General features: G+C 44.0%; 2 protein-coding genes across 5 annotated transcripts; one reads left to right on the plus strand and one right to left on the minus strand.

The window, feature by feature from the left end:
- Positions 1-329: 329 nt before the first annotated feature.
- Positions 330-6,211, minus strand: RHBDD2 (rhomboid domain containing 2). Its single transcript, XM_017828841.1, is given in 7 exon segments — positions 330-1,348; positions 1,712-2,113; positions 3,220-3,367; positions 3,370-3,410; positions 3,413-3,485; positions 3,583-3,681; positions 5,972-6,211. Coding segments are annotated over 7 exon segments (1,158 nt in total). The 3' UTR covers positions 330-1,193.
- Positions 6,131-26,979, plus strand: TAF15 (TATA-box binding protein associated factor 15). Of its 4 annotated transcripts, none has more exons than XM_017828941.1 (16): positions 6,144-6,219; positions 10,113-10,149; positions 11,153-11,201; positions 11,386-11,476; positions 11,555-11,672; positions 14,321-14,604; positions 15,427-15,541; positions 21,513-21,547; positions 22,144-22,176; positions 22,756-22,865; positions 23,392-23,521; positions 24,752-24,841; positions 25,860-25,944; positions 26,035-26,120; positions 26,222-26,324; positions 26,621-26,979. In XM_017828941.1, the coding sequence occupies exons 1-16, from the start codon at positions 6,210-6,212 to the stop codon at positions 26,658-26,660; spliced, it is 1,416 nt and encodes a 471-aa protein (XP_017684430.1). In that variant the 5' UTR covers positions 6,144-6,209; the 3' UTR covers positions 26,661-26,979. The 4 variants fall into 4 exon arrangements, with proteins under 4 accessions (XP_017684432.1, XP_017684430.1, XP_017684428.1 ...); XM_017828939.1 differs by lacking the exon at positions 6,144-6,219 and adding an exon at positions 8,916-9,018; XM_017828942.1 differs by lacking the exons at positions 6,144-6,219; positions 21,513-21,547 and adding an exon at positions 8,977-9,018.

The following is a 26,979-nucleotide window of genomic DNA, read 5'->3' on the forward strand; positions in this document are numbered from 1 at the left end:
TGTATTTAAGACACAGATATGCAAATTTAGCTGCAGCAGTGGAAGCATCCTAGAAACACCTTCCCACGCCCTGTTGGATAGTCAAATATTCATGTAAGTACCTTTGTGTCACAACAGTCTGTGTCACCTCACCTAGGGAAGCAGGTTTAGACCCTGAGGTGCTGTGCACAGCAGGATTGGACTGATGCTGGCACAGGCTCAGCATGGAGACAGTCCCACCTCCCAAAAGCTGCATTTGCACAGGAAGGAGAGACTAAAAACACAAATACTGCTGGATCTGCCTGCCCTCCCTGCAAGCACTCTCATGTTTGAGTGCCCTGATGGACCTGAGGGACACTCCTGCTGCAGACAAGGGTTGGTTTTATGGCTTCCCAACGGGTGAGGGCAATGCAAACACCTGGGAATGCTTCCACTTTAAATAAAGCTTTACAATGAGCTGAGGGCTTAAACAATACATAGAATTTAACCCTTAACAGAAAACTACCCTTTCTCTGTGAAGTTGAAATGGCACCTTAGAACAGGTAAATATTTGACCTACATTTTCAAGCTTTTTAGAATACAAGTGAGTTCTCATGGCTTGTGATAATACATAAACTTAAAATCACTCCTGAACTGTCAGCCAAGGGCCCCAAGGTTTTTTTTTTTCAGTAAAGCAACATTGCCTTGACACTGAAAACCTGCTGAAAGGCTAAAAAAGACCAAAAGGTCTACACTGAGCTTTGTAAGTGGCACCTTTGATTTATAATGCTCTGCTCCTACATAGGTTTGGACACAACTCACTTCACAGCATTCCTGGGAGGCGAGGTGGGGCAAATAAAGATAGGGATCACACCCTAGGGAGCCACACAGCCAGGAATAAATGCCTTAAACCCTAATTCCAGGGCAGAGTTACACAACTTAACTTTCATGTCAGCCAGAGCTGCAATACCTTTGCATGTGTACACACACTGCCCTTGCAGCAAAGGAGAGGTCTTTCACCTCCATTCAGCTTTCACTAAAGACCTGGTTGAGTTAATGAGTGGTAATTTATTAGTCCCAGTAATGTCACCAGTGTAACATCAAAGGGTGACTCTGCCCCCTCCCACACCCACAATATGAACTCAACAAATGCAATCTGGCTTTTAAAGGTGATTTAGAGCCTCTACTCACACTTCAAAATTCCCCTATAAGATCTCCCACAGGAACTCCTGTACTTACTTGGTGCTGTCAGAGGCTCTTCTCTCTGCTAAGGACCCTGGGATGTATTTCAGCCCTGGGATCCTCTTCAGCAGAGTGAAAGGGAACACCCGGTCCAGCTTAGAGCCCACTGACTCCGGAAAATCCAGGCAGAAACAGTAGCCAAGACCATCTGAAGCCAGGAGCGTGTTAAGGAGGTCTGCAGACAAAACACAGTCACTTCTAACACAGCCACACACAATCCTCCTCTGCCCACAAACCACTTTTCCTGGAGAATTCTCCCAGTTCCGCCCAGCACCACGTTCACAGACCATCGCCCTTCCCACTCCACATTCTCTGTGTGCACAAAAGTCACTGGGGAAGTGGAAGAATGAGGTGAAAAACCAACACGGGATGAGCAAAGCCAGGGAGAGTTTAATGCAGAGCAAGAGCCCAGGAAGCACCATGAAACCAACAACAAGAACCACAGCACCCCGTTCCCATCGCGAACCAACGATCCCGCTCTGGCTCGGAGCTTCCCACTTGGAAAGGATACAGGCTTCACCAACCAGGAGCCCACACAGGTTACCCAAGAGAGAAGAGTGGGGGATAAACCACGCCACGCAGAGCACAAACCAGGGCACCAGCACCACTGGAACCCTGCACCCAAAAACCAGAGTCCTCTTCATCCGCGAGCGGGTGGTGGACACACCCAGCATGGCGAAAGCCACTGGCAGGAATCCTTTGGCATCTCCCACCTCCCACACCCGGGAGACAAGGGGCTCCAGGAGGAGGTAGAGGAGGGCAGAGAGCACGGAGAAGGTGATGGTGAGGAAGCAGTGCTTCACTGTGCCCACGTTCCTCTCAAAGCTGCCGGCAAAGTACCAGATGGCAACGGCACCGCAGGTCAGGGAGATCAGGTCCTCATAGACAAAGACGTAGGTGACCAACCTGTGAACTGAGCACAGACAGACACAGCTTTTAATTGCTTTAAACCACAATCACAGGCTTGGGCAGAGGGAGAGAGAGAGCCCACGGGATTAATTAATGGCTTTCCTTTCTATGGTGGTGTAGAAAAGAAGGAATTCCAGGCCTTTAAAGCCAGGCATAAATAACAAGATAGAGTAAAACAAGTGCTGTCTTGGGTGTCATAAACATATGGGCTGACTCTTTGCTGCTTCCTGGGAAGCTGCCTGGAAAAAAGCAGCAGCATCTGTAGTATATTTCAGTCTCATTAAAAGAGAAGGCAAGAGACATAAAAATAGATGTTATTATAACAATGATTTTGGCAAAAAACCCCACTCCTTAAACTGCTGGAAGGCTGACTTTTCTCACCAAACCTCACACCTCAGAAGTGCTCCCAGGCCTTTTGGATAGCTGTTCTCCTGGGCATCCAGCGAGGATGGAGGCTAAGAGTTCTCCACCTCCCTCCCACCGACCTCAGCCTCACAGACAGAAAAACAGGAGTGAAAAACAAAATAACCCATGAAGAAATGTGAGGAGATGGTGGATTACACCCATCAGCTCAGAGAAACCACACACTGCTAAAGAAAATCACTGCACAGGGGTGAGCTGGCACATGGGAATTAAGTGTGATAAAAATCATCCTGGAAATACCAGAGGCACCGAGGAAAGCAAATCCCTCAAGATTCTGGAAACATACTCATACTGTGTTTAGTGTCAGAAATGGGGGTAAAGGGGAGCAGCCTGATGTAAGGGAGCTGAGATGGGTGCCCAGGTCAGGGAAGAGCATGGAAAGCGGGAAGAAAAAGGAGCACGGAGAGGTGGGACACAGGGGGAGCAGCGGGCTCAGGGAGGGGCTTGAGGAAGTGCCCAGAAGTGGGGGCTGAGGGGAGGGACCAAGGGGTCCTGAGCAGGACGCGGGAATGGCCCCGAGAGGGAATTCACAAAAGCTCCAGTGGGGATTTGAGGGAGACCGGGAATGCGAGGACACAAAGGCTCCGTCGTGGATTTGGGGAAGGTCTGATATGGGGGACCCACGGAGGGGGGAAGACAGGGGGGACCAAGAAGGCAGCGGCTGCCCCGCGGGCGGCCCCCGCTCACCTTCCCCGTCGCGCAGGGCGGTGGGGCGCAGCACGGCGGCGGAGCGGGCGGCGGGGACACCCCGCAGCATCCCGGGCGCGGAGGCCCCGACCGAGAGCAGCACCGTGAGGGCGGCGGCGGCCGGCATTGCCCTGGGCGCCGCCATTGCCACCCCGCGCGCCCGCCGCTTCCGGCCGCCGCCGGAAGGCCTGGGCGTTACCATGGCAACGCGAGGCGCTGCTCGTTACCATGGAGACGCGCGGGGGTGGGGTTCTTCCCCCCCCCGCCTTCTTTTGAATTTTTATTTAATTAGTGGGGTTTTTAACTTGTCCAGAAGGGGAAAATGTCCCCGTGGGGAGGTGTGAGGTCTCGCTGGGAGCCTACCTGAGCTGGGTCCGGGTCTCCCCATGAGCAGCTGCTCTCAGGTGCGGGAGGCCCAGCCAGGCGAATGAAGCCCCCGCTCCCCCGCACCGTGGGGTCAGGCTGCTGGGAATCACAGGGTCGGTGAGGTTAGAAAAGACCTGTGAGATCATCTAGTCCAACCTGTGACCGAATACCACCTTGTCAACCAGACCAGAGCACTGAGTGCCACATTCACTCTTTCCTTAAACACCTCCAGGGATGGTGACTCCACCACCTCCCTGGACAGCCCGTTCCAATGTCTAATAACCCCTTCTGTGTAGAAATTCCTCCTGATGTCCAACCTGAACATACCCTGGCACAGCTTAAGCCTATGTCCTCTTATCCTGTCACTGGTTGCCTGGGAGCAGAGCCCGACCCCCACCTGTCTCCGGCCTCCTGTCAGGGAGTTTTAGAGGGAGAAAAGGTCCCTCCAACTCTCCTTTTCTCCAGACGGAGCCCCCCCAGCTCCCTCAGCCACTCCTCACCAGACTTGTGTTCCACACCCTTCAACCAGCTTCGTTGCCCTTCCCTGGACTTGCTCCAATCCCTCAATGTCCTTCCTGAACTGTGGAACTGGACACAGAACAAGTGTTTCCTTTCATATGTGACAGATGGAGATGGAGAGGAGTGTCCACACCACACATGACCTTCCCACCTGTGCTGGAGCAAATGGAGGGACAGCCCTCCTCCACATCTGTGTGTTCAAACCAGGCTGAACCTGCATGAGGCTCATATTCTGTGTCTGTCTTCAATTCCCCAGCAATATTGGCTTAACTATTTGGCCAGTTTTAGTCAGATTTAGGAGAGGAATTGGCAGCTTATAAATGGAGATATCAAAGTTCTTGCAAGTGTCACAATGAGATGATGGAGTAGGGAGAACTTAATCTGATCCCTTCAAGGGAAATCCTTCACTGTGGTCATGGCTTGCTTTACACACATGGTTAGTATTTCCACAACAATTGTATCTGTTCTTGAGTTTGTAGTTGGAAGAGGTTTGGGGATGGAGCTGTGGATATTGTGGTAGAAGACTATATTTGCACAAAAGGAGAAAATCTGTTCACACCATGCATCCCACCTGGGCATGTTCCTGTGTCACCTGCTCTGGGTGACCCTGCCTTGGCAGGGGGCTTGGACTGGATGTTCTCCAGAGGTTCCTTCCAACCCCAGTGATTCTGTGATTCTGTGAACTCTGCTGTTTTCCAGCCGAGGGGGAAGAGCAGAGGGTTGAAGGGCTGATGTCTTTTCCATATTGAAGCTTCAAAGTTTTTGACTGGGAGCCACAGGAGAGCACAGCACAGATCTATCAGCAGACAGACAGACACATGAGCTTGTAACTCTCAACTAATTCCAGTTTCCATTTATGACAATCCTTCAGCCAGTGAGGAATGCACAAACACTGAGAGGCTCTCCTAGAGCAAAAGATCCCTCCACCTCCCCTGGCTGTGGAGCATTGTTTGGGATCTGCCCTAATCCCAACATTGCACAGGCAGCCTTTGTGAGGTCCCAGGTTGTCACAGGAAGGCTTATGGCACAGGACAAAACATTGTGGCTGGAGGAGATGAAGTTTCTCAAGTAGAAACCAAAAGACAGGCAGGGAGCTCAACTCCCCCTCTCCTTTTTTTTTTTTTTTTTAATTAATCATTCCAGTCACTGCCTGTTTTGCAGAAACTTATTTTTGGCTGTGGCAGTGGGATTTGCCTCCTGCTGCTACGCCCAGGGGAGAAGAAACAGCCCAACTTCTCTGCAAATCTGCTCAAAACATTCAGCTGAAATCAGAGAGGGCTCCTCACTGCCTTTGGAAATAAAAACAGGGTAAAACCTTGCTGTTCCCTAGCTGATGCATGTGTACACTGTCCCTAGACAGAAAGGTGCAACTGCTAACTTCCCAACTCCCACAAGAAGGCAGCTTGATCTGAAACAAGAAATACGACTTGTAAAAATAAGATTAAACAATCAGCGTCACTTTTGCTGTCTTCTCAGTTCATCACTCCTCCTCTCTGAAGCAAACCTTCACGTTCCATAGAAGAGGCTCTCAAGCTCATGACCCGTTTCTTTAGACCATTCTCCAAGCTGATATTTGCCTTTTTCTAAGATAGCCAGAAACCCTACCAAACTATTTTTTCCCTTCCTTTAGAACCCAGATTTCGGATGTGTTCTTTAAACTCCATTCAGCATCTGCCACAAACGATGATGCACAACCGGGGCGCTGCGAGGGAACCGCGGGGGGGGGGGGGAAAGGCCAGGGAGGGGCGAAAAGCCGGGGCGTAGAGCCCCATTATGTCCCCGTGAGCACCCTGACCATGTATTAATTAAACTAATTCAATCCTTTTCCGCGATTCCCGGTGGGCGCGCACAGCCCTCAAACACACACAGACACATCACCACCACCACCCCCCCGCCCGCCGTACTTTGGCACGGCCCTTCTCGTCCCCGTCCCTCCCCATCCCCCTCGGCCGCGCGGCGAGTGGTAGGCGCCGCGCGCGCCGATTGGCCGGCGGGCCCCGCAGTCCGCGCGAGCTGCGGGTGCCTCAGTGTGCGCGCGGCCGGCGCGGCGGGCGGGTCGGTCCCTGCGCTCCCTCCGCTCCCGCCGCCCCCTCAGCGCCGCCGCCATGGCTTCGGGTAGGTGCCGACAGCCCCCCCCCCCCGCCGGGCCCTCAGCCTCGCACCGGCGGCGCGGCGGGTCCGCTTGCGGGCGCGGTGGGAGGGCGGGAAAGCCAGCGGCCATGTGGCGCAGGTGGGAAAGGCCCGCGGCCATGTTATATGTGAGGGGGTGATGGGGGGGGACGGACGCGGTCGCTTTCGCCTCACGCCCCCCTTCCCCCCAGGCTCGGTGAGGGGGAGGGGAGCCACGCCCCCCCGCCGGTGGCCCCCGTGGGCACGCCCCCTTCGGCATAGGCCACGCCCCCTCCCCGGGGAGCCCCCGCTGCGCGAGCCGCGCAGGCCACGCCCCCTTCACCGTGGGGGGCGTGGCCAGGCGCGCGCCCCCCGTGTCGCAACTGGGGGGGGTCGAGAGGGCAGAGTCCCCTTGGGGTCCTCAGCTCGGGGGTGCGTGGGATGCAGCCCCCCTTTTCGGTCTAGGCCCCCTCCTCTGCTAGTGTGAGCCCCCCGTTTTGGCCTGTGCCACAGCCCCCCTGGTGTGGGGTGTGGACCCCGTTGTGGTTCGTGCCCCCCAGTTTAAGCCCCCCACTTGGGGCTTTGTACCCCCTCAGGTGTGAGGTGCCGATCCCGTTTTGGTTCGTGCCCCCCAGTGTAGGCTCCCCTGTTTGGGTGCGAAATGTTAAATGCCCCCCTTTGGGCTCGTCATCCTTCTCTGGTGTGGACCCCCCTCTTCGGGTTGTGTTCCCCCCGTGCTCCCCACGGTGTGAGATGCAGACCCCATTTTGGTTCATGCCCCCCACTGCAGGCCGTTCTGGCTCGTGTACCCCCCTGGTGTGCGATGTAAGGCCCCCCCTCCGTGGGTCATGGTCCTTCCCCCGTGTGAACCCCAGCTTGCAGTTCCCACCCCACTCTGTCCCAGTGTGAGATGTGGACCCCCCTTTGGGTCGTGTACCCTGCCATATATAAATGCCCCCTTTTTGGGTCATGGCTGTTCCATTGTGTGGACCCCCGATTTGGGTTGTGTTCCCCCCGCATCCCGTGTGAGATGTGAACCCCATTTTGGGTCCTCCCACTCCCCACAGCCTGGTTTATGTGCTCCCCTTTGGATCAGCACCCCCATGGAATGGAGGTACCCCCCCATTGGGTCGTGCCCCCCTTTCATGGGACATGCTCTCCCCTTCCCACCGCAGGGACCAGCCTTTGTGTCCCAGTATCTGCTTTTCACACCCGGGGGGTGCCAGCAGAGCAAAGTCGGGGCTTCACATCCCCCTTCTCTGGGCTTAAAAATGCTCTGGCTGTGATTGTTTTCCAGCAGAGGATTTAGTTGAGCACGGAGGCAGGATCTGCTCTCCCAGGTGACCTGACACAGCCCAGCTTCTCCTGGGGCCTCTGCGAGCATGTTCTGGTGCTCTTTCCTCATCCCCTTTGAGGTTGGATGTTTGGGTCTCCCCAGCAGCGCTGCCCCTGGCAAGCCGTGGATAGCAGTGTATCCCAGAGTGGGAGGAGGAATTCCAAGGCCGTGTGTGCTTTGTGGAGCGAGCCGAGCCGTTTTTGTGTTGTCTCAGGTTGCAGGTGTGAGTGACAGACAATACAAACAGAGCAAAAGTGTGTTAAAGGAATCCTTTACTGGCAAGGAGCAGTTGTTTACCGTGGAAAGTAAATGTGTCCAAAGCTACTAAAACGAGTCCAAATAATGATTTTTCTACTAAATGAGTAAAGCTTGGCTGTAAACAAAACCCACTTTCTCTCCATACCTCAGCTACTGACCAGTCAAGTCACCTGTCTCCTCTATTTTTAGCTCTGATGTTCAAACATGAGGTTCTTTTTCTGGTGAGAATATTGAAAAGCAATTCTGCCTCTTCATATAAATTACATCATATAAGAACCTTAGTTTTCAAATGTACACAGCAGATTTTTCTAAGAGGAGTACACCCCCTGAGCCTTGCAAGGTGATTAGTCTCCTATGCCCCGCTTCATCCACAGGAAATTTGTCCACAAGCTTTTTAAACATTCAGTAAAAACGTGCATCCAGGAATTTCCAGAATAAGCTTATTTCAAAAAATATTTACAGACTCTTGTCCCCCTTGAGGCCACGAAAATAAATTGATCAGAAATCTGTGAGAGGTCCAACAGAGGATGTAGAAAAATGTATAAATAAAGGAAATTCCTCTGATTCTGTGTTTTCATATTTTGCAGGCTCCTTATCTGGTTGCTTTCAGACTTTTCCCAAAGTGTTTTGGTTTGGCAGAAGTTTGTTAGGGAGAAGCTCAGGAGATTAAATGTAGTCCTTCAGTTTATAGCTAGTTACATCCTCACTCAATAATTCTTTCTGATACAACCATTAATATTCTTTTCTTTAATTATCAGCATTAATGGCATATAAATTTTAGAATTAAACCATAAGCCTGCTTCAAAATGTGGTTACCTATTTAACAGCAATCTTTGTGATCATTTAAATTGAAACTGTAAAAATTTTACCTTACTGTCATTAAAACAATAAATTTAAACTGTACATCTACATTGGGGTTTTAATTGCCTTTCAGTATGAAAAAGCAATGAAATATTTGTGTAGCAGTGCAAAAGGAGGAGAGTATTTCACATTTGAGTAAAACTGCTTTATAGGGCATGTGAAACGAAACATTATTTCATCTCAGCTTTTGGTAAATGTTTCTGTTACGGAATACGAAATTTGATACTTTGTGTTGCTCTGAGGAGATACTTTACCACTAAAAATGCTGCTTCGTGTCAGAATAGCTCGGTTGATACCCTCACCTCACATCCTCACCTCCAGTGATGCCCTCATCAGACCTGTGTTTAAGTGTTCGTGTAAGCACTGGCAGGCTTGGATTTATTACCTGCTGAGGGAGGGATAATGAGCAGATTCAGCAATTTGATGAGTGCTTTGATTGGAAAATGATTATAGTCATTTATGACATTTACCCCGCATTGTAATTAATTCTCAGTGTCAGCTTTTCAGGCAGTTCTGGGTGTAGAGCTTGGAGAGAGAACGTGGAGGAAAGACTGAAATTAGGGATGAAAACAGAGAGGTTCCTGATAGTTTTTATTAGACCACAGCCCCACAGTGTTTATGTAAATTCATTAAGTGATTTGAAAGGAACAGAAAAATTGCGGGACTGTTATCCAGAGTGACAGTACTGGGAAGAAGGCTGGTAGAGACAGGGAGAAGGTGTTTGTGTTTTGACAAGAAGGTGGGAATTTCAAGCAAATTGGGGCTCCTGCATAGAAAGTGAGACCGACAGAGCCCGTGCAGTGCAGAGGTCCCACAGCAGGGGCCGTGAGGAACCTCTGGAGAGCTGGAGCCTGCTCCTGGCAGTGGGAATTCTGATGGAGCTATGTGTGTGTGTTCTGTGTGGCTGCCTCTGTCACGTGCTGCTGGGCTCTCAGCAGCGCTTTTCCTTTTGCAGTATGAGCAAAGGGAATTGTCAGGGCTCCTCCATCCCTGATCTCTCCCCATCCTGCCTGTGCCTGTGCCCTTTTGCTGGGCAGAGCTTTCTTAGGGCATCTTAAAAAGGTGTTCAGCAGACTAACCTACTTAGCTTTGCTTGATTAATTAAGCTGCTGCATTCTGCCCGTTGATGATGGCACCATATTCCGTAGCCATTAGAGGGGTTGTGCAGTCCCAGATATTTGAAGAGGTGCCTTAAAAATGGAATTCAGGTCTTTCAAAAAGGACAGTTCTAAGTGGCTGTAGCTGTGTCTTGTCCCCCCCACCCTGTGCTCCTATCATCCCAGTCTTAACATTTTCTCTTAATAAAGAGGAAGCTGTCTAACTCTGCAGGGAAAGTAGTTGCACTGAACCTTTGTACCTCTCCCCAAATTTTTTTCCCCCTGTGCTAAATAAAGGACTAAAACGTTAAATGGAAATTCTCAATATGACTTGTTTCTTTTTCTAGATTCTGGAAGTTACAGTCAGTCTGGGGGCCAACAGAGGTATGTGTGGGGTTGGTTTTTTTACTGTTAGCAAATACACCAGCAAAATAAAAGACCATTTAATATTCCCAACATGATGATTGAATCTTCAGGCATGATAGAGCGTTGATATGCTTTTGGAGTTATGGGTGCAGAAAGCTTGCAGCTGAACCTTTATCAAGATGTCTTATAAAACAAGAAAAAGCAGTCTGTATTCCTGAAGAGAGGACAATAATCAGATGTAAATTGGACTGCCATCTCGTAATAGATCTTTTGAAATATGAATATAGGGAAATATTTTTCATGTGACTGCCTTAAGCTGTTCACTAAGATTTTAGTCAGAGGTTATTATATTTATTATAAGGCCCAAAGCTGCAATTTGGGGGCGTATTTTAATCAGGGAAACAAGTGTTTTTATGGAAGTGTGAAAATCACAGCTAATGCTGAGTGTGCTAACGAAAACCACAAGGTTCTGTGCATGTAGCACTGCCTGAGTTTGGATCTGTGTCTGAGCATGATGAGTTTCAGCACATGGTTCTTCTGTCAGTTCCTGAAGGCTTGAAGTGGCAGAATAATGAGTAAGTATAATATAAAACTAGAGTGGGTTTTGATGGTGGTGTTATTCTTGGATAGTTCAACAAATACCAAACAGACCCTAATTAAAATAAAATTGACTCTGTAAGAATGTCCTGAAAAACGTAAAAGCCCTTTGTTTTATATAAAGTTTTCTGGGATTCTGAAAAATCTGTCAAACTACAGTAAACCCAGCTTTCATGTAGTTTAAATTTATGCTTGAAATGCAGCAGAAATTAAAATAAGCTCTTCTGGCTTCTGACAGTCAAGGACTAATTGTGGAAACAATTAGTTCACTGATGTGGTTCTAAAGTGCCTGCAACTGCAGTACTCGGATTAAACACCTATTTTGGAATGAAGAGAAACTTAAAATGACACCAAAAATACCTTTACTTTCCAGTCTATCTGAAGGGCACTGTAAGCATTTCCTAAATGCATTTTTCTCTTACAGCTACTCGTCCTATGGCAATCAGAGCAGTCAGAATTATGGACAAGGACAGGTATGTTGAAAAAAAAATCATGTCTTTCAAAGCAGATGTTCCTTGGGTGAAAATAATTGTTCCTGGGCCAGGAAGAATTCCATTCCCAGCTGTGCTTGATGTTTGCAGTTGTGTCTGGCCAAGGAAAACTGTAATTACCTGCTGTGGAAGTTACACTTATTTGAGTACATTCTTGAAATTACAGGGATATTCTGGTTATGGGCAGAGTGGAGACAATTCCTCCTATGGACAGAACTATGGAAGCTATCATGGGAACTATGGACAAAATCAATCAGGTTTGGCTAGCTTGTTACATTCATTGGCAGGAATTAAAAGGTGAATATTGACTAAAAATTTTCTTCCTCGACTTCCAGGTTATGGACAAGATTCCCAGGGATACGATGATGAATCCAGTTACGAAAATCAGAATCAGAGCTCATACAACCAGCAGTCTTATGGCAGCCAGGGCCAGCAGAAAGGGTCATCTAGAGGGTAAGGAAGCAGAGTTTACCAGTATGTATTTAAAATAACGTCTAGCAGTTGTACATTCTTAACTAGAGCTATAGCAAATTTCCTGATGTCATGTCTAAAAAAGGCAAACATTTGAAAATCCACATTCTTAAGACATTTTTAATGCCTGAAAGATCAGGGGATACAGGAAGAATATTTCTTTATATAAGGATGGATGCAGTTGTTTTGAAGTCCAGCTGTATGAGGACATACACTTTGGAAAGTCTTTGGATAGTGGGGGCAATGAAGAGTAGACTTTGAGGAGTATTTTGGTTAGGAAAAAGACATAACAAATACCTTTCCAATCACATTCTTCTGCTTAAACTTCCAGTGCTCTTTTATTAACTTCAAATAAGCTGTTAGCAAGGAAACTCGTAGCTGTTCTCAGATTGCAGGCTACTTATCTGGCTCAGAATGCCTTTTCTTGATGGAGGAAGAATAAAGGATTCAAAAATCTAATGTAAGAATTAACTTAGCTGAGTAGAATTCTGAAAACACTGTGGTTTTACATCCTCATCAATAACTTCAGTGTGCTCCTGCAAACTCTGCGCTCTGATCCAGAACTGTGCTGTTGCAGATGTGTTTGACTTGTTAAGTGATGGCTGTATTTGATTCAGTTTCAGGAGGATTAACGATACAACTTTGAGAGTATGTTGGAAAACACAACCTGACTTCCCATAATGACTGAAAAGGCCACTTAGTGCTAGAATACCTTCATTGTCTAATTTACAAGCTTTGTGTGTACACCCTGAGGTTACTGCTCGTCTTGGAGCTTTATGAGGATCATGTGACCTCATTAAAATACACTGTCATGTTCTCAACCTCATTCTTGTGTCCAAGGTTCAAGTATTTTTGTAGTTTTTTACAAGGTGATAAAACAATCTGGACTTGAGCAGACCTGTGCTTGGTTTCTGGTTTTGTAGTTATTATTACAAAACATCTTAATATAAAAAAAGCAAAGTCTTAATCTGCCAGCAGTAGGTGCTGTCACTCAGGATGTCTTTTTTTCCCTAACAAAGGCAGGAATGTGGTTAAGTTTTGCTTTGCTTTATTTTCTGAGCATTTATTAGAGCTCTGCAGAGGTAATAATGTGGTTTTTAACTCTGTAGATGTGCACTGGAAAAAAAAATGCAGCATGTAGATTCTCCAACAAGCTGTTCATGATCGAGAAAATGAAGAAAAGACAAGGGAGGGAAACTCTTTGATGTGTGGTTGTAACAAATAAGGAGAAACTGAGAAATTAGATGGTAGCAGCTTACAAGAGGGTGGACACAAAATTGTAGCTGTCACATGTGAAGGGGGAAGGCAGCAAATGGTGGATGCTGTCAGTGATGCTTCCTTCATTGGGGATGGTGCAAAGGCTGAAGAAGAGCTGACCTTTTTGAAGTGAAGACATTAATAAAAATCTTCACAAGCTGTTTACCACTGGGATTAGCAAGGTTAAAGCTGAGATCTGGGTTAGGACTGGGAGAGAGCAGATTAGATGGTATTTACACAGGTGGGATATTTTGAGATTGGTTGGACCCAATGGACTGGATCTTAAAATGCTTTGAAAAGCTGGTGGAAACTTTCTATAGGCTCTGGAAATTTTTTTTTTCTTTTTTTCTGAGATATTTTTGACTAGCAAGTAATATTACCCAAAGACTGGAGCGGGACATATCTAGTGCCTCATCTTTTGAAAAAGGATGGAAGCAGGGAGGAGGAAGAGAAGAAAGGCTGGCAGAGCTCAGAGATTTATTTTCAGTTACTGAAAAAATCAGACAGTTAAGGCACAACTAAGTACCTGAGGGAAAAAAAAAAGGAATGAGTAACAGCCAGTGTTCCCTGGATGCAATTTGTTTCTCATAAATCCATATTATGTCTTCCTGTGAAAGGGTAACCTAGATGGAACTGTTCTCCCATAAATCTGGATTTTCAGAATATTTCTGTTTCTGCTCTGGAAGCTGAAGTAGCCTAGGGAAGTGTGGTATAGGTGAGATTCCCTTGTGGTTCCTCTAAAGTTATTAGTCAGAGAAGATTTACGACTCCCCCATGGAATGTAGAGCTGCACTGTGTTGGAAATATCCTGGATGTGCTACTGGTCCATGTTCCTGATGAAGATTGGTGGGGTGTAGATGGCACTAAAGTGAGAAGAACTTGCAAGTGTGTTAGAGACCATCCCAGGAGTTAGAAAAGCTCTTGACAAATGGTAGAATGCCCAGAAGAAGAGAGGTGGCAATTCACTGAAAGCAAAATTAGGGATTTGGGGGTTTTTAGGCAGCAAGTCTCAGCTGTACAAGTACAACATGAGCTGAGCACTGAGGCTCTGCCCTGCAGTTCCAGAGGGAAGGATTTGGTGTTTAGCAGGTCACGGGCTCTCCATCAGCCATGATGAGAGGGGGAGAGGGGAGACAGCAAGTGTCGTACTGGGATATGTGAAAGGAGGGATGCTCTTAAGTTACCTTTACAGTGGAAACTGAGGAAGCCAGATATATCCCAACAGAGATGAAACAGAGTATTTTCACATCCATATGCCAGTAATGAGGTAACTGTGACCGGGAAACTGTAGCAATGTCATGAATTTTCAACCCTTACATCGCTCTCTGTTCTGTGAACGTTTAGCTATTAATTCAAATTCTGTTTGTTTTAAGTGGAAGAGGCTCTTATGAACAAAAGTCAAACTATGGTCAGCACCAAAGCTCTTATGACCAGCAGTCAAGCTATGGACAGAACCAAGACTCTTACGACCAGCAGTCAAGCTCATATGACCAGCAGTCGGGCTACGGCCACCAGGGCTCCTATGACCAGCAGTCGGGCTACGGCCACCAGAGCTCATATGACCAAAAGTCAGGCTATAACCAGCACCAAAGCTCATATGGCCACTCTCAGCAATCCTACCAGTCTCAGAAGGGAAGCTACAGCCACAACAGCCAAGGTAAAATTCACAGGTTGAATTCAGTATTGGCTAATAAAACTGAGCAGAGACGCTGTGAAATAGTTGGATTTCCTTCCACAGGCAGTTACTTGGTGAATAGTTAAAGCTCTTCTATTTATACTCTCGGGGGATGTTTTATTTGTTAAGACTTTCGAAGCATTATGCAGGGGTGAAACACTTCTGGGGCCCCCAAATGGTTGCATTTGCTTATGTTAGAGGCAGCCTTGCAGAATCCCTGTGTTCTGCAAATTCTAGGTGGAATTTTCTTCCCAAGCTATTTTGAACCTTCTTCCTGCATGAGGGTGACATGTCTTGATCAGTCATGAAGAGCTTTTGCACTTCACATTCCAGCTTTATGCTGTGTAGGTGAATTCTGAGATAGAAGAAGCTTTAAGATGAAACCTTTTTTTTTTGCAGTAACTTCACACCAGCAGCACAACCCACTCTATTTATCCTTGTTCTGTCTTCACTGATGTCTTTTGCAAACTGGGAAGGTTGTATGGAAGTCAGATGAAAAGTATATTTTAGACAGTATGTGTTTAATGTTTGGAAAATGAAGTGTAATTACAGAGTGCTTACATTCTAATATACCTTGTGACCCTAGAAGCCAAGGGAGATAAGGGAGCAAAGTTCGTTTTGGGTTTTTTTTTTTTCCCAGTTACTTTGTGGCACAGATGATGTAAGAGAGATTTAGGAGTTGATACTTTTTTCAGATTTAAACGGCAGCCTTAATGGAGAGGGGTGGGAACTGAAGGCTGTGAGTTTCCATGCCCTGCAGTTTGCACTCAATTTACTCCTGCTTTGTTTTGCTCATTGTTCCAGATGATCGACGTGAAAAGAGTAGGTATGGAGAAGATAATAGAGGATATGGCGGGTCACAGGGAGGAGGTAGAGGGGGATATGACATGGATGGAAGAGGTCATATGTCTGGATATAGGTAAGTGATCTCCTTCCAGTGCCTGCAGTTTCCTTACCCTTGGTTCTTAACGCTTTAGCTGCTTTTAATTTCTGTTTACTATATGTCTGTTCCTCAAGTGATTCAGATTTTTATTTCCAAAAATGGAAGGTTTCTAAAATCAAAACCTTCCTGCACTGCACAGAAATGCATTTTTGCATAGGAAGAGCTCTTAGGTTCAGATAGATTGAGACCAAGCATTTGATTGTTCTGACACATTTTGTTTGCATGAGTTGCAACACAAAAACTGCCCCAGCCCATCCCTTGTTTTCAATGGCAAGAAAACCAACAGCCAGGGATCGAGAAAGTTTGATAAATTCATAGCTAAGGTAGCTCAACATTTTAGCAGGGAAGTATTTTGACTTTGCAGTAATAGGAATAATTTAGTAGTAACGTTACTCGTTCTTTGCTGGTTTTGCAGTTCTGAACTTCTATTTTATACTTCTATGGATTATTAAAACACATTTTTTATTATTGATTTATCTGTCAGTCTAAACACGTTTATTTTGGGTAGATTTGAAATACTAACAATGCTGTCACCCCTTTATCAGTTGCCTTGGGCCCTGTCAAGAAAATTTATGCCCATACTTAATTTTGTGCTTGCAGATGATTTCATGGAAAGGTCTGAGACTGGGACCTTTGCTTTAAAGCCTATTGAATTAGGCCATAGGACATATAATTTATTAATAAACTCTCCCAGCTGGCTCCCCTTTATGTGCCTCTGAAATGGTTGAGGGTGCAGAGTGTTCACTGGTGCAGGGCAAGAATGTTGAAGCTTCAAGTGAGCTTTGAGGTGTTGCTTTGTCAACCCTTCAAAGGGCTGCACAGCTCTGGGTTATTGCTAAACTCCAGATAAAATCCACTATAATTATACAGTGCTGTATGTTGGAACTGATCTAATTTAAATAAAATAATCCAATACTCGGGTACTTTTAAAAAAGATATGTTTTTAAACCATGTTTGAAATTCGCCTGCTGCTCCCCAATTGTACTTCATGGTTTGGTTTTAGTGATGTAGGTGGGCCCTACCTCTCCTAAATAGGTGTGATAGCACAATGACAAGAACATATCAATAGTTATTTTATGTTTGCTGGGGTTTTATATAATATAAACTTAATGCCTAATTTTTCTATCATAATTTATATAATAAACATAAAAACTATATGTGATGAATATAAATAAACATAAATGTGTATAATACAAAATTCTGTAATATGTAGTACCTTATATAACATAAACTTAACTAGCAAAATAATTTCTAAGTTGATTTTCAGTTAAAACTGAACTTCTTTTTCTTAAATTAGATTTTCTGTGTGGATGAGGGTTTTCCATATTCCTGTGAGAAAACCTGGATTTTTAAAAAATCCATTTATAGCTGAGCCCTTTCCAACAAGAGGAATGAATGTGAGCTTCAAAAAACACACTGGTAGATTTTGTCACTTGGAAACACACCTGGGTCTTTGCAAGATTAAGAAAAATGTATTAATGTCTGTGAAAATAAAGCCTCTTCCCATGTTTTTCCAAAATGTAAGAAAACTTTTGGTCACACATCCATGTAGATCATAGACCTTCAGTGGACTTGGAAGCCAAAAGAAGGAAAAGAGGGGAGGTGAATGGAGAGGTGGGGGAAAATATAGCAAAGTGGGAAGGCATTTATTAGGAATTCTGTCTGCTGCTAAGTGATGGTGTCTTTAATGGCATCTGTAGTGGAAATTTGCTGGAAGCACAGTGTCATAGGTGTTTATTCAGTCTTTTTGCATAATTATGACAGAGGATTCTGCTGCTGACATACATATTTTACCAGACATGCTTATTAGAAAAGTCTAAAGGGTCAAATTAAATAACAAGCTGTATGGTCAAGGGGAAAATAACTTGTAATAAGGTATGAAATGATGTTTAGTCCTCTGAAATTGTGGGGTTCAGGTTTGGGTTTTTTTTTGAGAGGGATGTTTCTCTTAGATTTTTTTTTTTTTATTTCCTGGGAAAATATGTGTGTAGGAATATCAAGTCAGTCTCCAGTAACCATCATTTTCAGTTGTTTACTTTGATCACACTTTAATGCTTAACATTAAATTGTGAAAATTCCATAGCCATCAGGAAATAATCTAAAAATCTTGTCTACACAGATAATTTCACTGCTGTAATCACAGAATCCCAGGACAGTTTGAGTTGGAAGGGACTTTAAAAACAATTTCCTTCCACTCCCCTGCCATGGGCAGGGAACCTTCCACTAGACCAGGTTGCTCCAGGCCCTGTCTAACCTGAGCTTGAACACTTCCAGGGATGGAATAATTTTTTTAATGGCCTTGAGTTGCATCTTTTGGGATTTTAGTAGAATTTTCCCACCCCTTTTGCTTTGAAGCTCGAAAAATTGATGATCTCACTAATTTGTGTTGTGGCTAAGAAGTAAAATATTTTCTCCTTTTCAAACCCACAGTAGAAGAGTGTCATCTTCTGGTTAGAAGGCAGGTCCTGAGAATGAAATTCACCCAAGCCTCCTTGTAGGATTAATCACCTTTTTGTTAGTCCTCATCTGAAAAATAAGGAATTAATTGCTTATTGTGGTTGTGGGACTGAATTGTTCTGGTTAAGCCTGTAAGTGGGAAATACAGGAGCAATACAAAGCAGGTGAAAGAAGCTTTGCCTTTGACTCTCTGTGTTGGTGAACTACACAGATAAAGTTTGGAAAGGATTTATCACTGTGTTAGGATTTGTCATAGAAATCCTAACTTTGCTCAGCGTAGATTATTTTTTAACTCTTGTACTGATTTATGTTGATGTGCTATAAAAAAAAACCTACCTGTGCAGCTTGATTGTTGCATCAGCTATTAGGAATGGGAACTAGTGGGATATAAAGAAACTGCAGCTCCGTGCAAATGGTTTTTACTGTGTGATTTGTGCTCACAATTAATATTTTGACTTGTAGTAGGTATGCTTGAGCTTACAGAGACTTTGGAAATACATGAACAGAGGCAAATATAGGCAGGAAAAAAAAAAAGCCATCTGTCAGTGACTACTGGTGCACTAAGCATTCCTTTCTTGTCTGTAAAATACACTGCTATGTGTAACTCCAACACACTTGGTGAGACATGTTGGAGGCTGAAATTTGGTCCCTGAATTCTTAGTGCTGCTTCTGCCAATATCTGATGACTTTTTAAAACTGCATTTCTTGTATCTGTTGTGCTGAGCTCCCCATGTACCTGTGCCTTTAATTTAAAGAGCTGTTCCCAGCTGGAGTAAGCAATATCCAGATGAACTCCATTTACAGTCAAGTAGGTGATGATGAATCTGAGTATAGGAGGAAAGAACATTGGACATTTCTTTCACAGCAGCAGGTTTTTGTCTCTGTGAGTGGTGCCTCATCATATTCTGGCCGCCTGCAGTTCAGTCTCTTATTTATTATCTTGGTTGGTGGCACTGCTGAGTTTCAGCTGCCTGTTCATGTTTCTGATACAGAATGTTAAAACTCCAAAGTCCATCTGGTCACCCATCTCTTTGTCTGCAGGCCTGGTGAAGCAATGGGCTGTGAAACACTGCACTTATATTTTCCACATGTTTTAGGACAATAATATGGGAACTAATTCAGCTGCTGAGACTGAATTTTGGGTCTCAGGAAGGGGTAGATCTGAGATTGTGGCATCAGCTGCTTGCAACCAGTTTCTGTGTTTGAATTCACTTGCTGCAGGATATCTGCCTGATTCCAGGGGATCTTGGGTAGCTTTGCCCAGCAATCTCTGGAAGGTAACACAGTGCAGCTTTATAAATCACACATAAAATGTGACTTAAAAATATAGGAAAACATTAATCCATCATCAAAGGTACTTGTTAGTGAACTGATGCAGATTTTTGTGGGGTTGGCCCTGTGGGACTAAGCTGAAACATCCTTGGGCAAAAACATATTTCTATAGACATTAATTAAAACTAATTAAAAATTATGGATTGCACTTAGTGTAGGGTGCAGAATTACTGGAGCACAGAGGTAGGAATTGGGCATTGGACTAAGACTTCCTTTACATTTTATATATCCAGCTCTCACTTCACAGAATCATGGTGCACATTTTTATTCCAGCATCTTACAAAATCCTCACTTCCTGTAAGGTCCTGCATTTGTTGACACAAAATTATTTTCTGTACGTTTTTAGATTGTTGGGGTTTTCAAATTTATGTCTCTGCTGCTGTGTAATTTCACATCAGAAAACATGTTCTGGATATTGCTGTCCTGATGAATTGGGACTGTACTCTGGGGTTGGAAAAATCTGATAACGTTTCCATGGTTGATATTATTCTCTCTTGTTATTTCTGAGTTAAAATCCCAGAAGAACAGGCATTCCTGTTAAAAATTGTTGTGTCATAATGAAGTTCTTTTTTTTAGCTGAAGTGAATTGGAGATGGCAGAAAGGTATTTACAGTAAATTTTATGATCACCATTGTGTTTTTATCACTGAAAACAGCCAGCCTTGAATAAAGACCAGCATTGATGTTGCATATAAAATTCATTCTTATGAGTAAATGACACTGCAGTTTAGCATTCAGATTTTTTATGTAAAACAGCATTAAAATCTGCAGCAAAAATTTATTTTAAGAAGAGTTTCAGTAAAAATGTAACCTGTCATGACAAACACCTGGGTACTGTCACAGAATGTCAGTCACCCTCCAAAGAATGTCTCTTAATCCAGGTTTGATAGTAACCTGTTGGAACCTTATTTCTTTGTTCCTCACTTTGGGCAGATTTTATCTCATAGATGTTAAGTATCAGCACCTTCCATTCATGACTTTGCCAAAGAAGTTCCTCCCTAATTTTATTTCATTGTCTTTTGCTGGATGTTTGTGTGTTTGGACTGTGCTGTGTGGGCAAAGAGAATTAAAACCTGGAGTGACTTCTAGTCATAAAGTGCATTGGTGAAGAGGCACAACAACTCCAGAGGCTGGAATATCCCTCTGCAACAGGATTTGAGCTCACACTGCCTTTATCTTGCGTGAAAGCTCTCAGGATTAGGTCACCCTGCCTAATTTTGAGGTGGCAGCTCTGCCCCCCCTCGTGAGGGAGGACAAGCAGGCAGTTGTACAGTATGATATAGTCTTTCTGACATTTAGTTATTGACCTTCTAAAAAAATCCAGTGGTTGTATTTTTCCTGAAGGCTTTGAGTACTGATTATATTGTGTTCATAACATGGATGCAATTAAAAATGCTGCGGTGAAAAATCCTGCAAGTGCGAACCTTTCCATTGAAAAGAGCGAGGGTTTATTTTCATGCACATAATTGGAGGCATAACAACCTGTTTAAATCCCCTTCTAACCTTTGAAAGTTGATGTGTGTAATCTCTTAACTTGGTCTACATTTTGTGCCACAGGTTTCAGAATGAATGAAATAAAACTTCACGGCCTCTGCTTTTGAAGCTCACATACACACACCTTCTCTGTAATGTCAAGTGCTGTAGTACAGTAGGTCCCCACAGCCCCTTGCTCAGAGAATGGCTGATTCTGCTAATTTATCCCCTGTATATAAGTGCATAAAAATGGAGGTTAATTAATTTTAGCTCTTTTTTACTTCTAGAAAAGTACTAAAGTACTAATTATCCCAAAGTAGCAATTACATCTACAATTAAAGCCCGTTAACCTTCACGAAAATAACGTTTTTGTTTAAACCCCAGTTTTTAATAGCAGTTATTTTGGCTTGTGGGATGGGAGAAAGTATTGAACCAACAACATGTGGATGGGTTGGTTTAAAATGCTCCTTAGGGCTTCTCTTCTCCAGTGCAGCACCCTGAGAGATTATTCACTTTCATGTAATTTAATCTTTGAACGTGAGCGGGTAGTGAGGAGAACATAGAGATGGTGCTTTAGCTGCCAGACAGTAACTCTCAACTTGTCATCAGTTAACTGTAGATTGAGCCTTGGGCTCAGCATGTAGAGACTTAAGGAAGAAATCATTTCTTCAATTTTTCCTCTGCAGTGGTGGTGACCGTGGTGGCTTCAAAAATTACGGTGGTAAGTGCCGAGTATCCAAAAATGTTTCAGTGGAAATTCTTTATAAATCTAAAAGCCACCAATATCTTGTTACTATCTAGTAGAAGCATTATAGAGTTTTGGTGAGGCTGGTGTGTTCACGAGTTTTAGTAGCCAAACTTGTAGCAATAAACTGGATTCCTACTTTTGTCAAATTGCATGAAAGAATTTGTGGAGACAGTGACGTTCACCGGATTTTTTTTTTTCTTTTCTTTTTTTTTTTTTAATTTTTGTTACAAATGCTCCTTAGAATGGTACTAGAGGTAGAAAAAAAAAAAAAGTGGGAAACTGCTTGGTGATCTGACAACCAGCATTTGCAAGCAAACACCAGCACAGCATCAGTGTGGCAACTGCCACATGCTGCAAGTTAAAGAACACGTTAACGTCCTACAGACACCTTCTGTTGAACGTTTAAATCTAAATATTCTCTAAGTCTCTGGTTAATGTCTTAGATCTTAGATGCATTGCATACATTCTTTATATATTTTCTTGTTGCTAAAAAAGTCACTTGAAAGTGCTTTGCTAAAAATAGTCTTTTTTCTTTCTTTTTTTTTTTTTTTTTCAAATCCATTTCATAGGTCAAAGGGATTATGGACCGAGATCAGATGCTGGTAAGAAAACAAGCAGTGAGTGGGAGTGGATTGTAGCTCTTAGGTCACTGCTTTTAAAATGTATGTCTAAAAAGATGGATGTGGCTGCAATTCCTGTGGCTCAAAAGAAATGCAGCTGAAGCATTTCTTCCTTGAAAGAAATGTATTTTATTAAAGCTCATGGGAATTTTTGGATGTTCACGCAGCAAGTAAGAATTTGCCGATGAACTCTGGATCTGCCTGAGCCAAGCAGCTGCTTTCACTGCCATCACACTTCTGCTAAGCTTGTGTTATTTAAAACACACACTGCTCTGATGGGTTGGGATGTCCAGCTGCGTGGAGAAGTTGAGTGTGTGGCAGGCAGCTGGTCGGCTCCCGAATGTATTCTCTGACGTACTGCAGCATCTGAAGGTGCTGCATGGGCCTTTTTGAAGTTGGTGGTGCTAACTTCAAAATTATGCTCCCTGCTCTTCCTTTATTTCACACAAGATGTCTTTGGGATTTAAGGGTCTGCTACTGGGCAGCACAGAGCTGAGCTTTAAATGTTGCTGCTTTAAATGTTACATTTACACATGGTAAATGTAGCTTATTTTTCCATAGATTCAGAGTCTGACAACTCTGATAACAACACCATCTTCGTGCAAGGACTCGGGGAGGATGTTTCAACAGATCAAGTGGCAGACTATTTCAAACAAATTGGTATTATAAAGGTATGTGAAATGAGAAGTCATTGGTCAGAAGGAAGAGAACTTGTGGAGCTGGTGTGTTGGGAATGTACTGGTATCATTCAAGGCAGAGTTCGCTCTGACTCCCCAGCAGTTGTAGATAATATTTTATCTGAGTTCCCAGCTGACAGCTCATTTGTAGGCTGGCAGCACTAGCACCTTTTTCCTAGTGACATTTAGATTGCTTTGTGTCTCTTCTTTAGTCTTTATGACCCTGACACTCTATCCATTGTAGCACCCTCATACACCCTCACACGTGTGCCTCTGTGTTCTGAGGCTGCTGCTTCTGTTTCTGCAATTCTAAATTGGGATTTTGGGCACTTGACCTCATTTTTTTTTAACACTGAGTCCCATCCATCATTACTTCATGGAGAACACTCAGTTATATCCCTCAGTTTCTGCAGGCCAGCTCCAAGAGAATGTTCTTTCTAAAGATACTTAGTGTTAGCTCTGAACTGACTTTACCAGTGTTTCTCCTGGTGTATGCCAAGTGTACAACCTTTCTTTTCAGACCAACAAAAAGACTGGCAAGCCTATGATAAATCTTTACACAGACAAGGATACTGGCAAACCAAAGGGAGAAGCAACAGTATCTTTTGATGACCCTCCTTCTGCTAAAGCAGCCATTGACTGGTTTGATGGTGGGTGAGAGTACCTGTTCTTTTTGCTGTTAATGAATCTAACAGGCAGTGGAAGAAGCAAATCAATAACCTCACTGGGGACCCTGTGCTGCTACTTATGTGGCTTTTCATTTTGTCTTTTTGGTGGGTTTTGTGTGTTTTTCTTAAACAAATACCTGTATTTCATGGGATCTTTTGTGTGCTGAATTTCTCTCTCATTTGGTGAAACAGCAGCTGGTGGTTTAGACCAAAAATGTGTAATGAAACTGGGGAGGTTTGCTGCTGTACCTCAGTCATCCCTGCAGAAAGTGTGAGAGGTGGTGTTCATGTCACTTCTTGTACAGACCAACAGAGCTGTAATCTGTGTTAGCAGCTGGAGGGATTCCCTGTGGTGTTAGTATTGATATTTTTAGAGTTTGGGAATGTTTATGGCAATTTGTGCTGAGTGCTTTGTATATACTCAGTGAAGAACAAGGGTTTTTAAAATTAGGGGCTTATCCCAGAAATACATTGATGTGAAACGCTTCAGACTTGATGCAGGAAATAACAGTGACACTCTGGTAGTAGTTAACTTGAGGGGGTGAGGGAAAAGTGCCTGCTGCTGTCACCTTGTGTGTGCACAGAATTTTAGTGATACTGGGTAGAAACAAAAGGACATACTCTACATCTGGTATGAAATGATACTGCGTAAAAAATCTGGCATGGCACGCTGTTTGATGGTTATATTTTGCTATATAAAATGCAAATTCACTTTTGTTTAGGAAGGTAAAGCAAATATGACTCTATAAGGCACATGTGCAGTCCTGTTTGCTCTGTGATAAATGTTGTGTCTATGAAGAGACTGAAAAACATGAACTTTTAAAACACACTCACTTGGGAGTTAAGTTTTGTGCTGGTTGTTGAATGATACAAAAGCCTTGTTGCCTGCCTTGGAATTACAGAGTTTGAATATCCAAACTAGTTATTCTTGAACATGGCCAGAAATCTTTTAAACATCCTTATGTCTGTTTAAATTGCAACCTTCAGATCTCATTTAAACTAAAATATCTGTGGGTTTATGGAGAGCCTAACAAGTACCTCATGTTTACCATCTCACCTTTGGACCAGTGCTTTCAAAACCAAGAGATTTACTGCAGCCTCCCTCTGTCTCAAGAGCTTTGTATTCAGTCTCTGTGTGCAAATCACTTCTGCTCTCCTGGGCTTGCTGCTGTGTTGTTGGGAGCTGTACTGATCCTTTCTCTCCTTCCACAGGAAAAGAATTCAATGGCAATGTTATCAAAGTTTCTTTTGCAACTAGAAGGCCTGAATTCATGAGAGGAGGTGGAGGTGGAGGACGCCGAGGTGGGACTAAAATCTGTAGAATCCTTGGTTTTGCATTGTTAAATAGTTTTTAACTGTGATTGACTTATGAAAGAGAAGTTGACTTTGAAGCAGTGATTCATCAAATATATGAGCCTTTGGGATTCTGCCAGGAAAGGGAGTAATAAGGACTGAACCAAGTTAAGAAAACTGAAATCGGTAATCTCTTTTGCACAGCACAGAATTTATGCTTTCCTTTAGAACTGGAAAGTCTCCAGATCTTGTCTCAGCATTGCTTTTAAAGAGAGAGTGCAACAGTGATGCTGAGGCTGTACCACATACATAGGTGTGAATTCCCAGTGAGCATTTGCTTGTTACAGCAAAGCCTTGAGATACTCTGATGTTTCCAGCTGGTGTTAAGCAGGGTACATTATTCAACTGCTACTGACTCAGAGCAGCTGTTGGATGTCTGACTCCTTTAATTAAAGAGAGTCCTTGATTCTCTGCATGTACAGTTTTGTCAATAGTCCACTGGATATTCATTCCCATTTTTCAGGAATCGTGCTTTGGGTGGTGGCTGTCAACAAATTTTAGTTTTTAAATGGGGTAGATAGGCCTGATTAAAAATGATTCTTCAAGAACTTTAATTTGTATAAAAGTTCTTCATCTTTGTAATGCAGAAAACAAGACTGTTGTCCCTGTGCTTATGTCAGAGGCATCCTGGAATTAATCCAGACAGCTTTTTGTTAAATTTTTGTTCTGTGACTAAGTCTGGCCATATGTGATTAACATTATATGTTGTTAAATCTTTCCAAAACTTTATTAATGCACATAGTTCGTTTATATTTACCCATTGCCAATTCAAGCAGATCAAGTTTCCCTTTACTGCTGAAAAAGAATTTATGATAAATAGTGGGGATATATTTACATTAAACGCTCCTTCCACCTGAAAAGTCTGTCACTTGGGTTCTGAAGCCAGTGACAGTCCTTAATAAATGTTTCTCATGTGCAGGTCATAGACACTTCCCCTCCTTTATTCTGATTATAATTTTGTCTGCAGGTTCACGAGGTGGATATGGAAGAGGTGGGGGCTTCCAGGGTAGAAGTGGGGAGCCCAAAAATGGTGATTGGGTTTGTCCTAACCCGTAAGTGTCATTTTAATCGGGCAGGGGTGCTTCATGTATGCTCCTGGAGTTTCTTCACACCTCAGTCTGGGGAATCCTTGTCTGTTCCAGGTCCTGTGGCAACATGAACTTCGCTCGCAGGAATTCCTGCAACCAGTGTGGTGAGCCCAGACCAGAAGATTCACGTCCTCCAGGGGGTGTGTAAAAACAGCCACATCTCTAAAGTGTTCAAAGCATTCGTGTCACCTGCGTCTTTCTGCAGAACCTGACTGATGTGTCTGTTTGCCTTTTGCCCCAGATTTCCGTGGCAGAGGTGGCTATGGAGGAGAAAGAGGCTACCGAGGGCGCGGGGGCCGAGGCGGCGATCGGGGAGGTGGCTACGGGGGCAAAATGGGAGGAAGGTAAGAGGTGCTTGGCTGTGGAGCAAACAGGCTGTGGAACTCAGAGAGGGACTGTGGGAAAAGGGTTGTTTATGTGTGCAGGCACAACTCTGCTATGAAAATATTAACTACAGATAGGAGCTTCCGGAGAAAAATAACCCAGTTTGTCAGTTGAGTGTGTTTTGTGAGCGTGTTTGGACGAGGCTCTCTAAACACAGAGCAACGCACAGACGTCAGCGTAGAGATGTTTGACTGAAGGGACTGTTTGTTACTTGCTTAACTTGTCGTTTGCTTATAACTTTCTCTTTCCCTTCCAGAAATGATTTCAGAAATGATCAACGCAACAGACCATACTGAAGACCACTGTGAATGTTTTGTTTGTCTTCTTGATGCGTTTGATAGTGAAATTGCCTGCAGCTTCACCCATGGCCTCTTTGGATAGTGGAATTGAGTGAAACTAGATTTTTATTTTGGTGGGAGGGACTGGGGTGGTTTGGGAGGATTTTTTTTTAAGCAAGACATTGAAATTTAATCTTAATTTCAACATTCTCCTCTTTCCCCCCCCCCGTACCTTTTCAACAGGCCCTAAGAAGGAAAAGGATAAACTGTAAAATATTGCCAAAATATGAAGTGTTTTGTAATACAACAATAAATGCTGATTGTTTTATTTGTGAAA

This window comes from Lepidothrix coronata, unplaced genomic scaffold (assembly GCF_001604755.1).
Source record: "Lepidothrix coronata isolate B3197 unplaced genomic scaffold, Lepidothrix_coronata-1.0 Scaffold154, whole genome shotgun sequence".
In the NCBI taxonomy this organism is placed as follows: Eukaryota; Metazoa; Chordata; class Aves; order Passeriformes; family Pipridae; genus Lepidothrix; species Lepidothrix coronata.

Coding starts and splice junctions, on each gene's coding strand:
- TAF15 (XM_017828939.1), top strand. CDS start 8,931: ATGCTGCTTCGTGTCAGAATAGCTCGGTTGATACCCTCACCTCACATC. Junction 11,477..11,554: donor CTATGGACAAAATCAATCAG/GTTTGGCTAGCT, acceptor CTCGACTTCCAG/GTTATGGACAAGATTCCCAG. Junction 22,177..22,755: donor TGGACCGAGATCAGATGCTG/GTAAGAAAACAA, acceptor ATTTTTCCATAG/ATTCAGAGTCTGACAACTCT.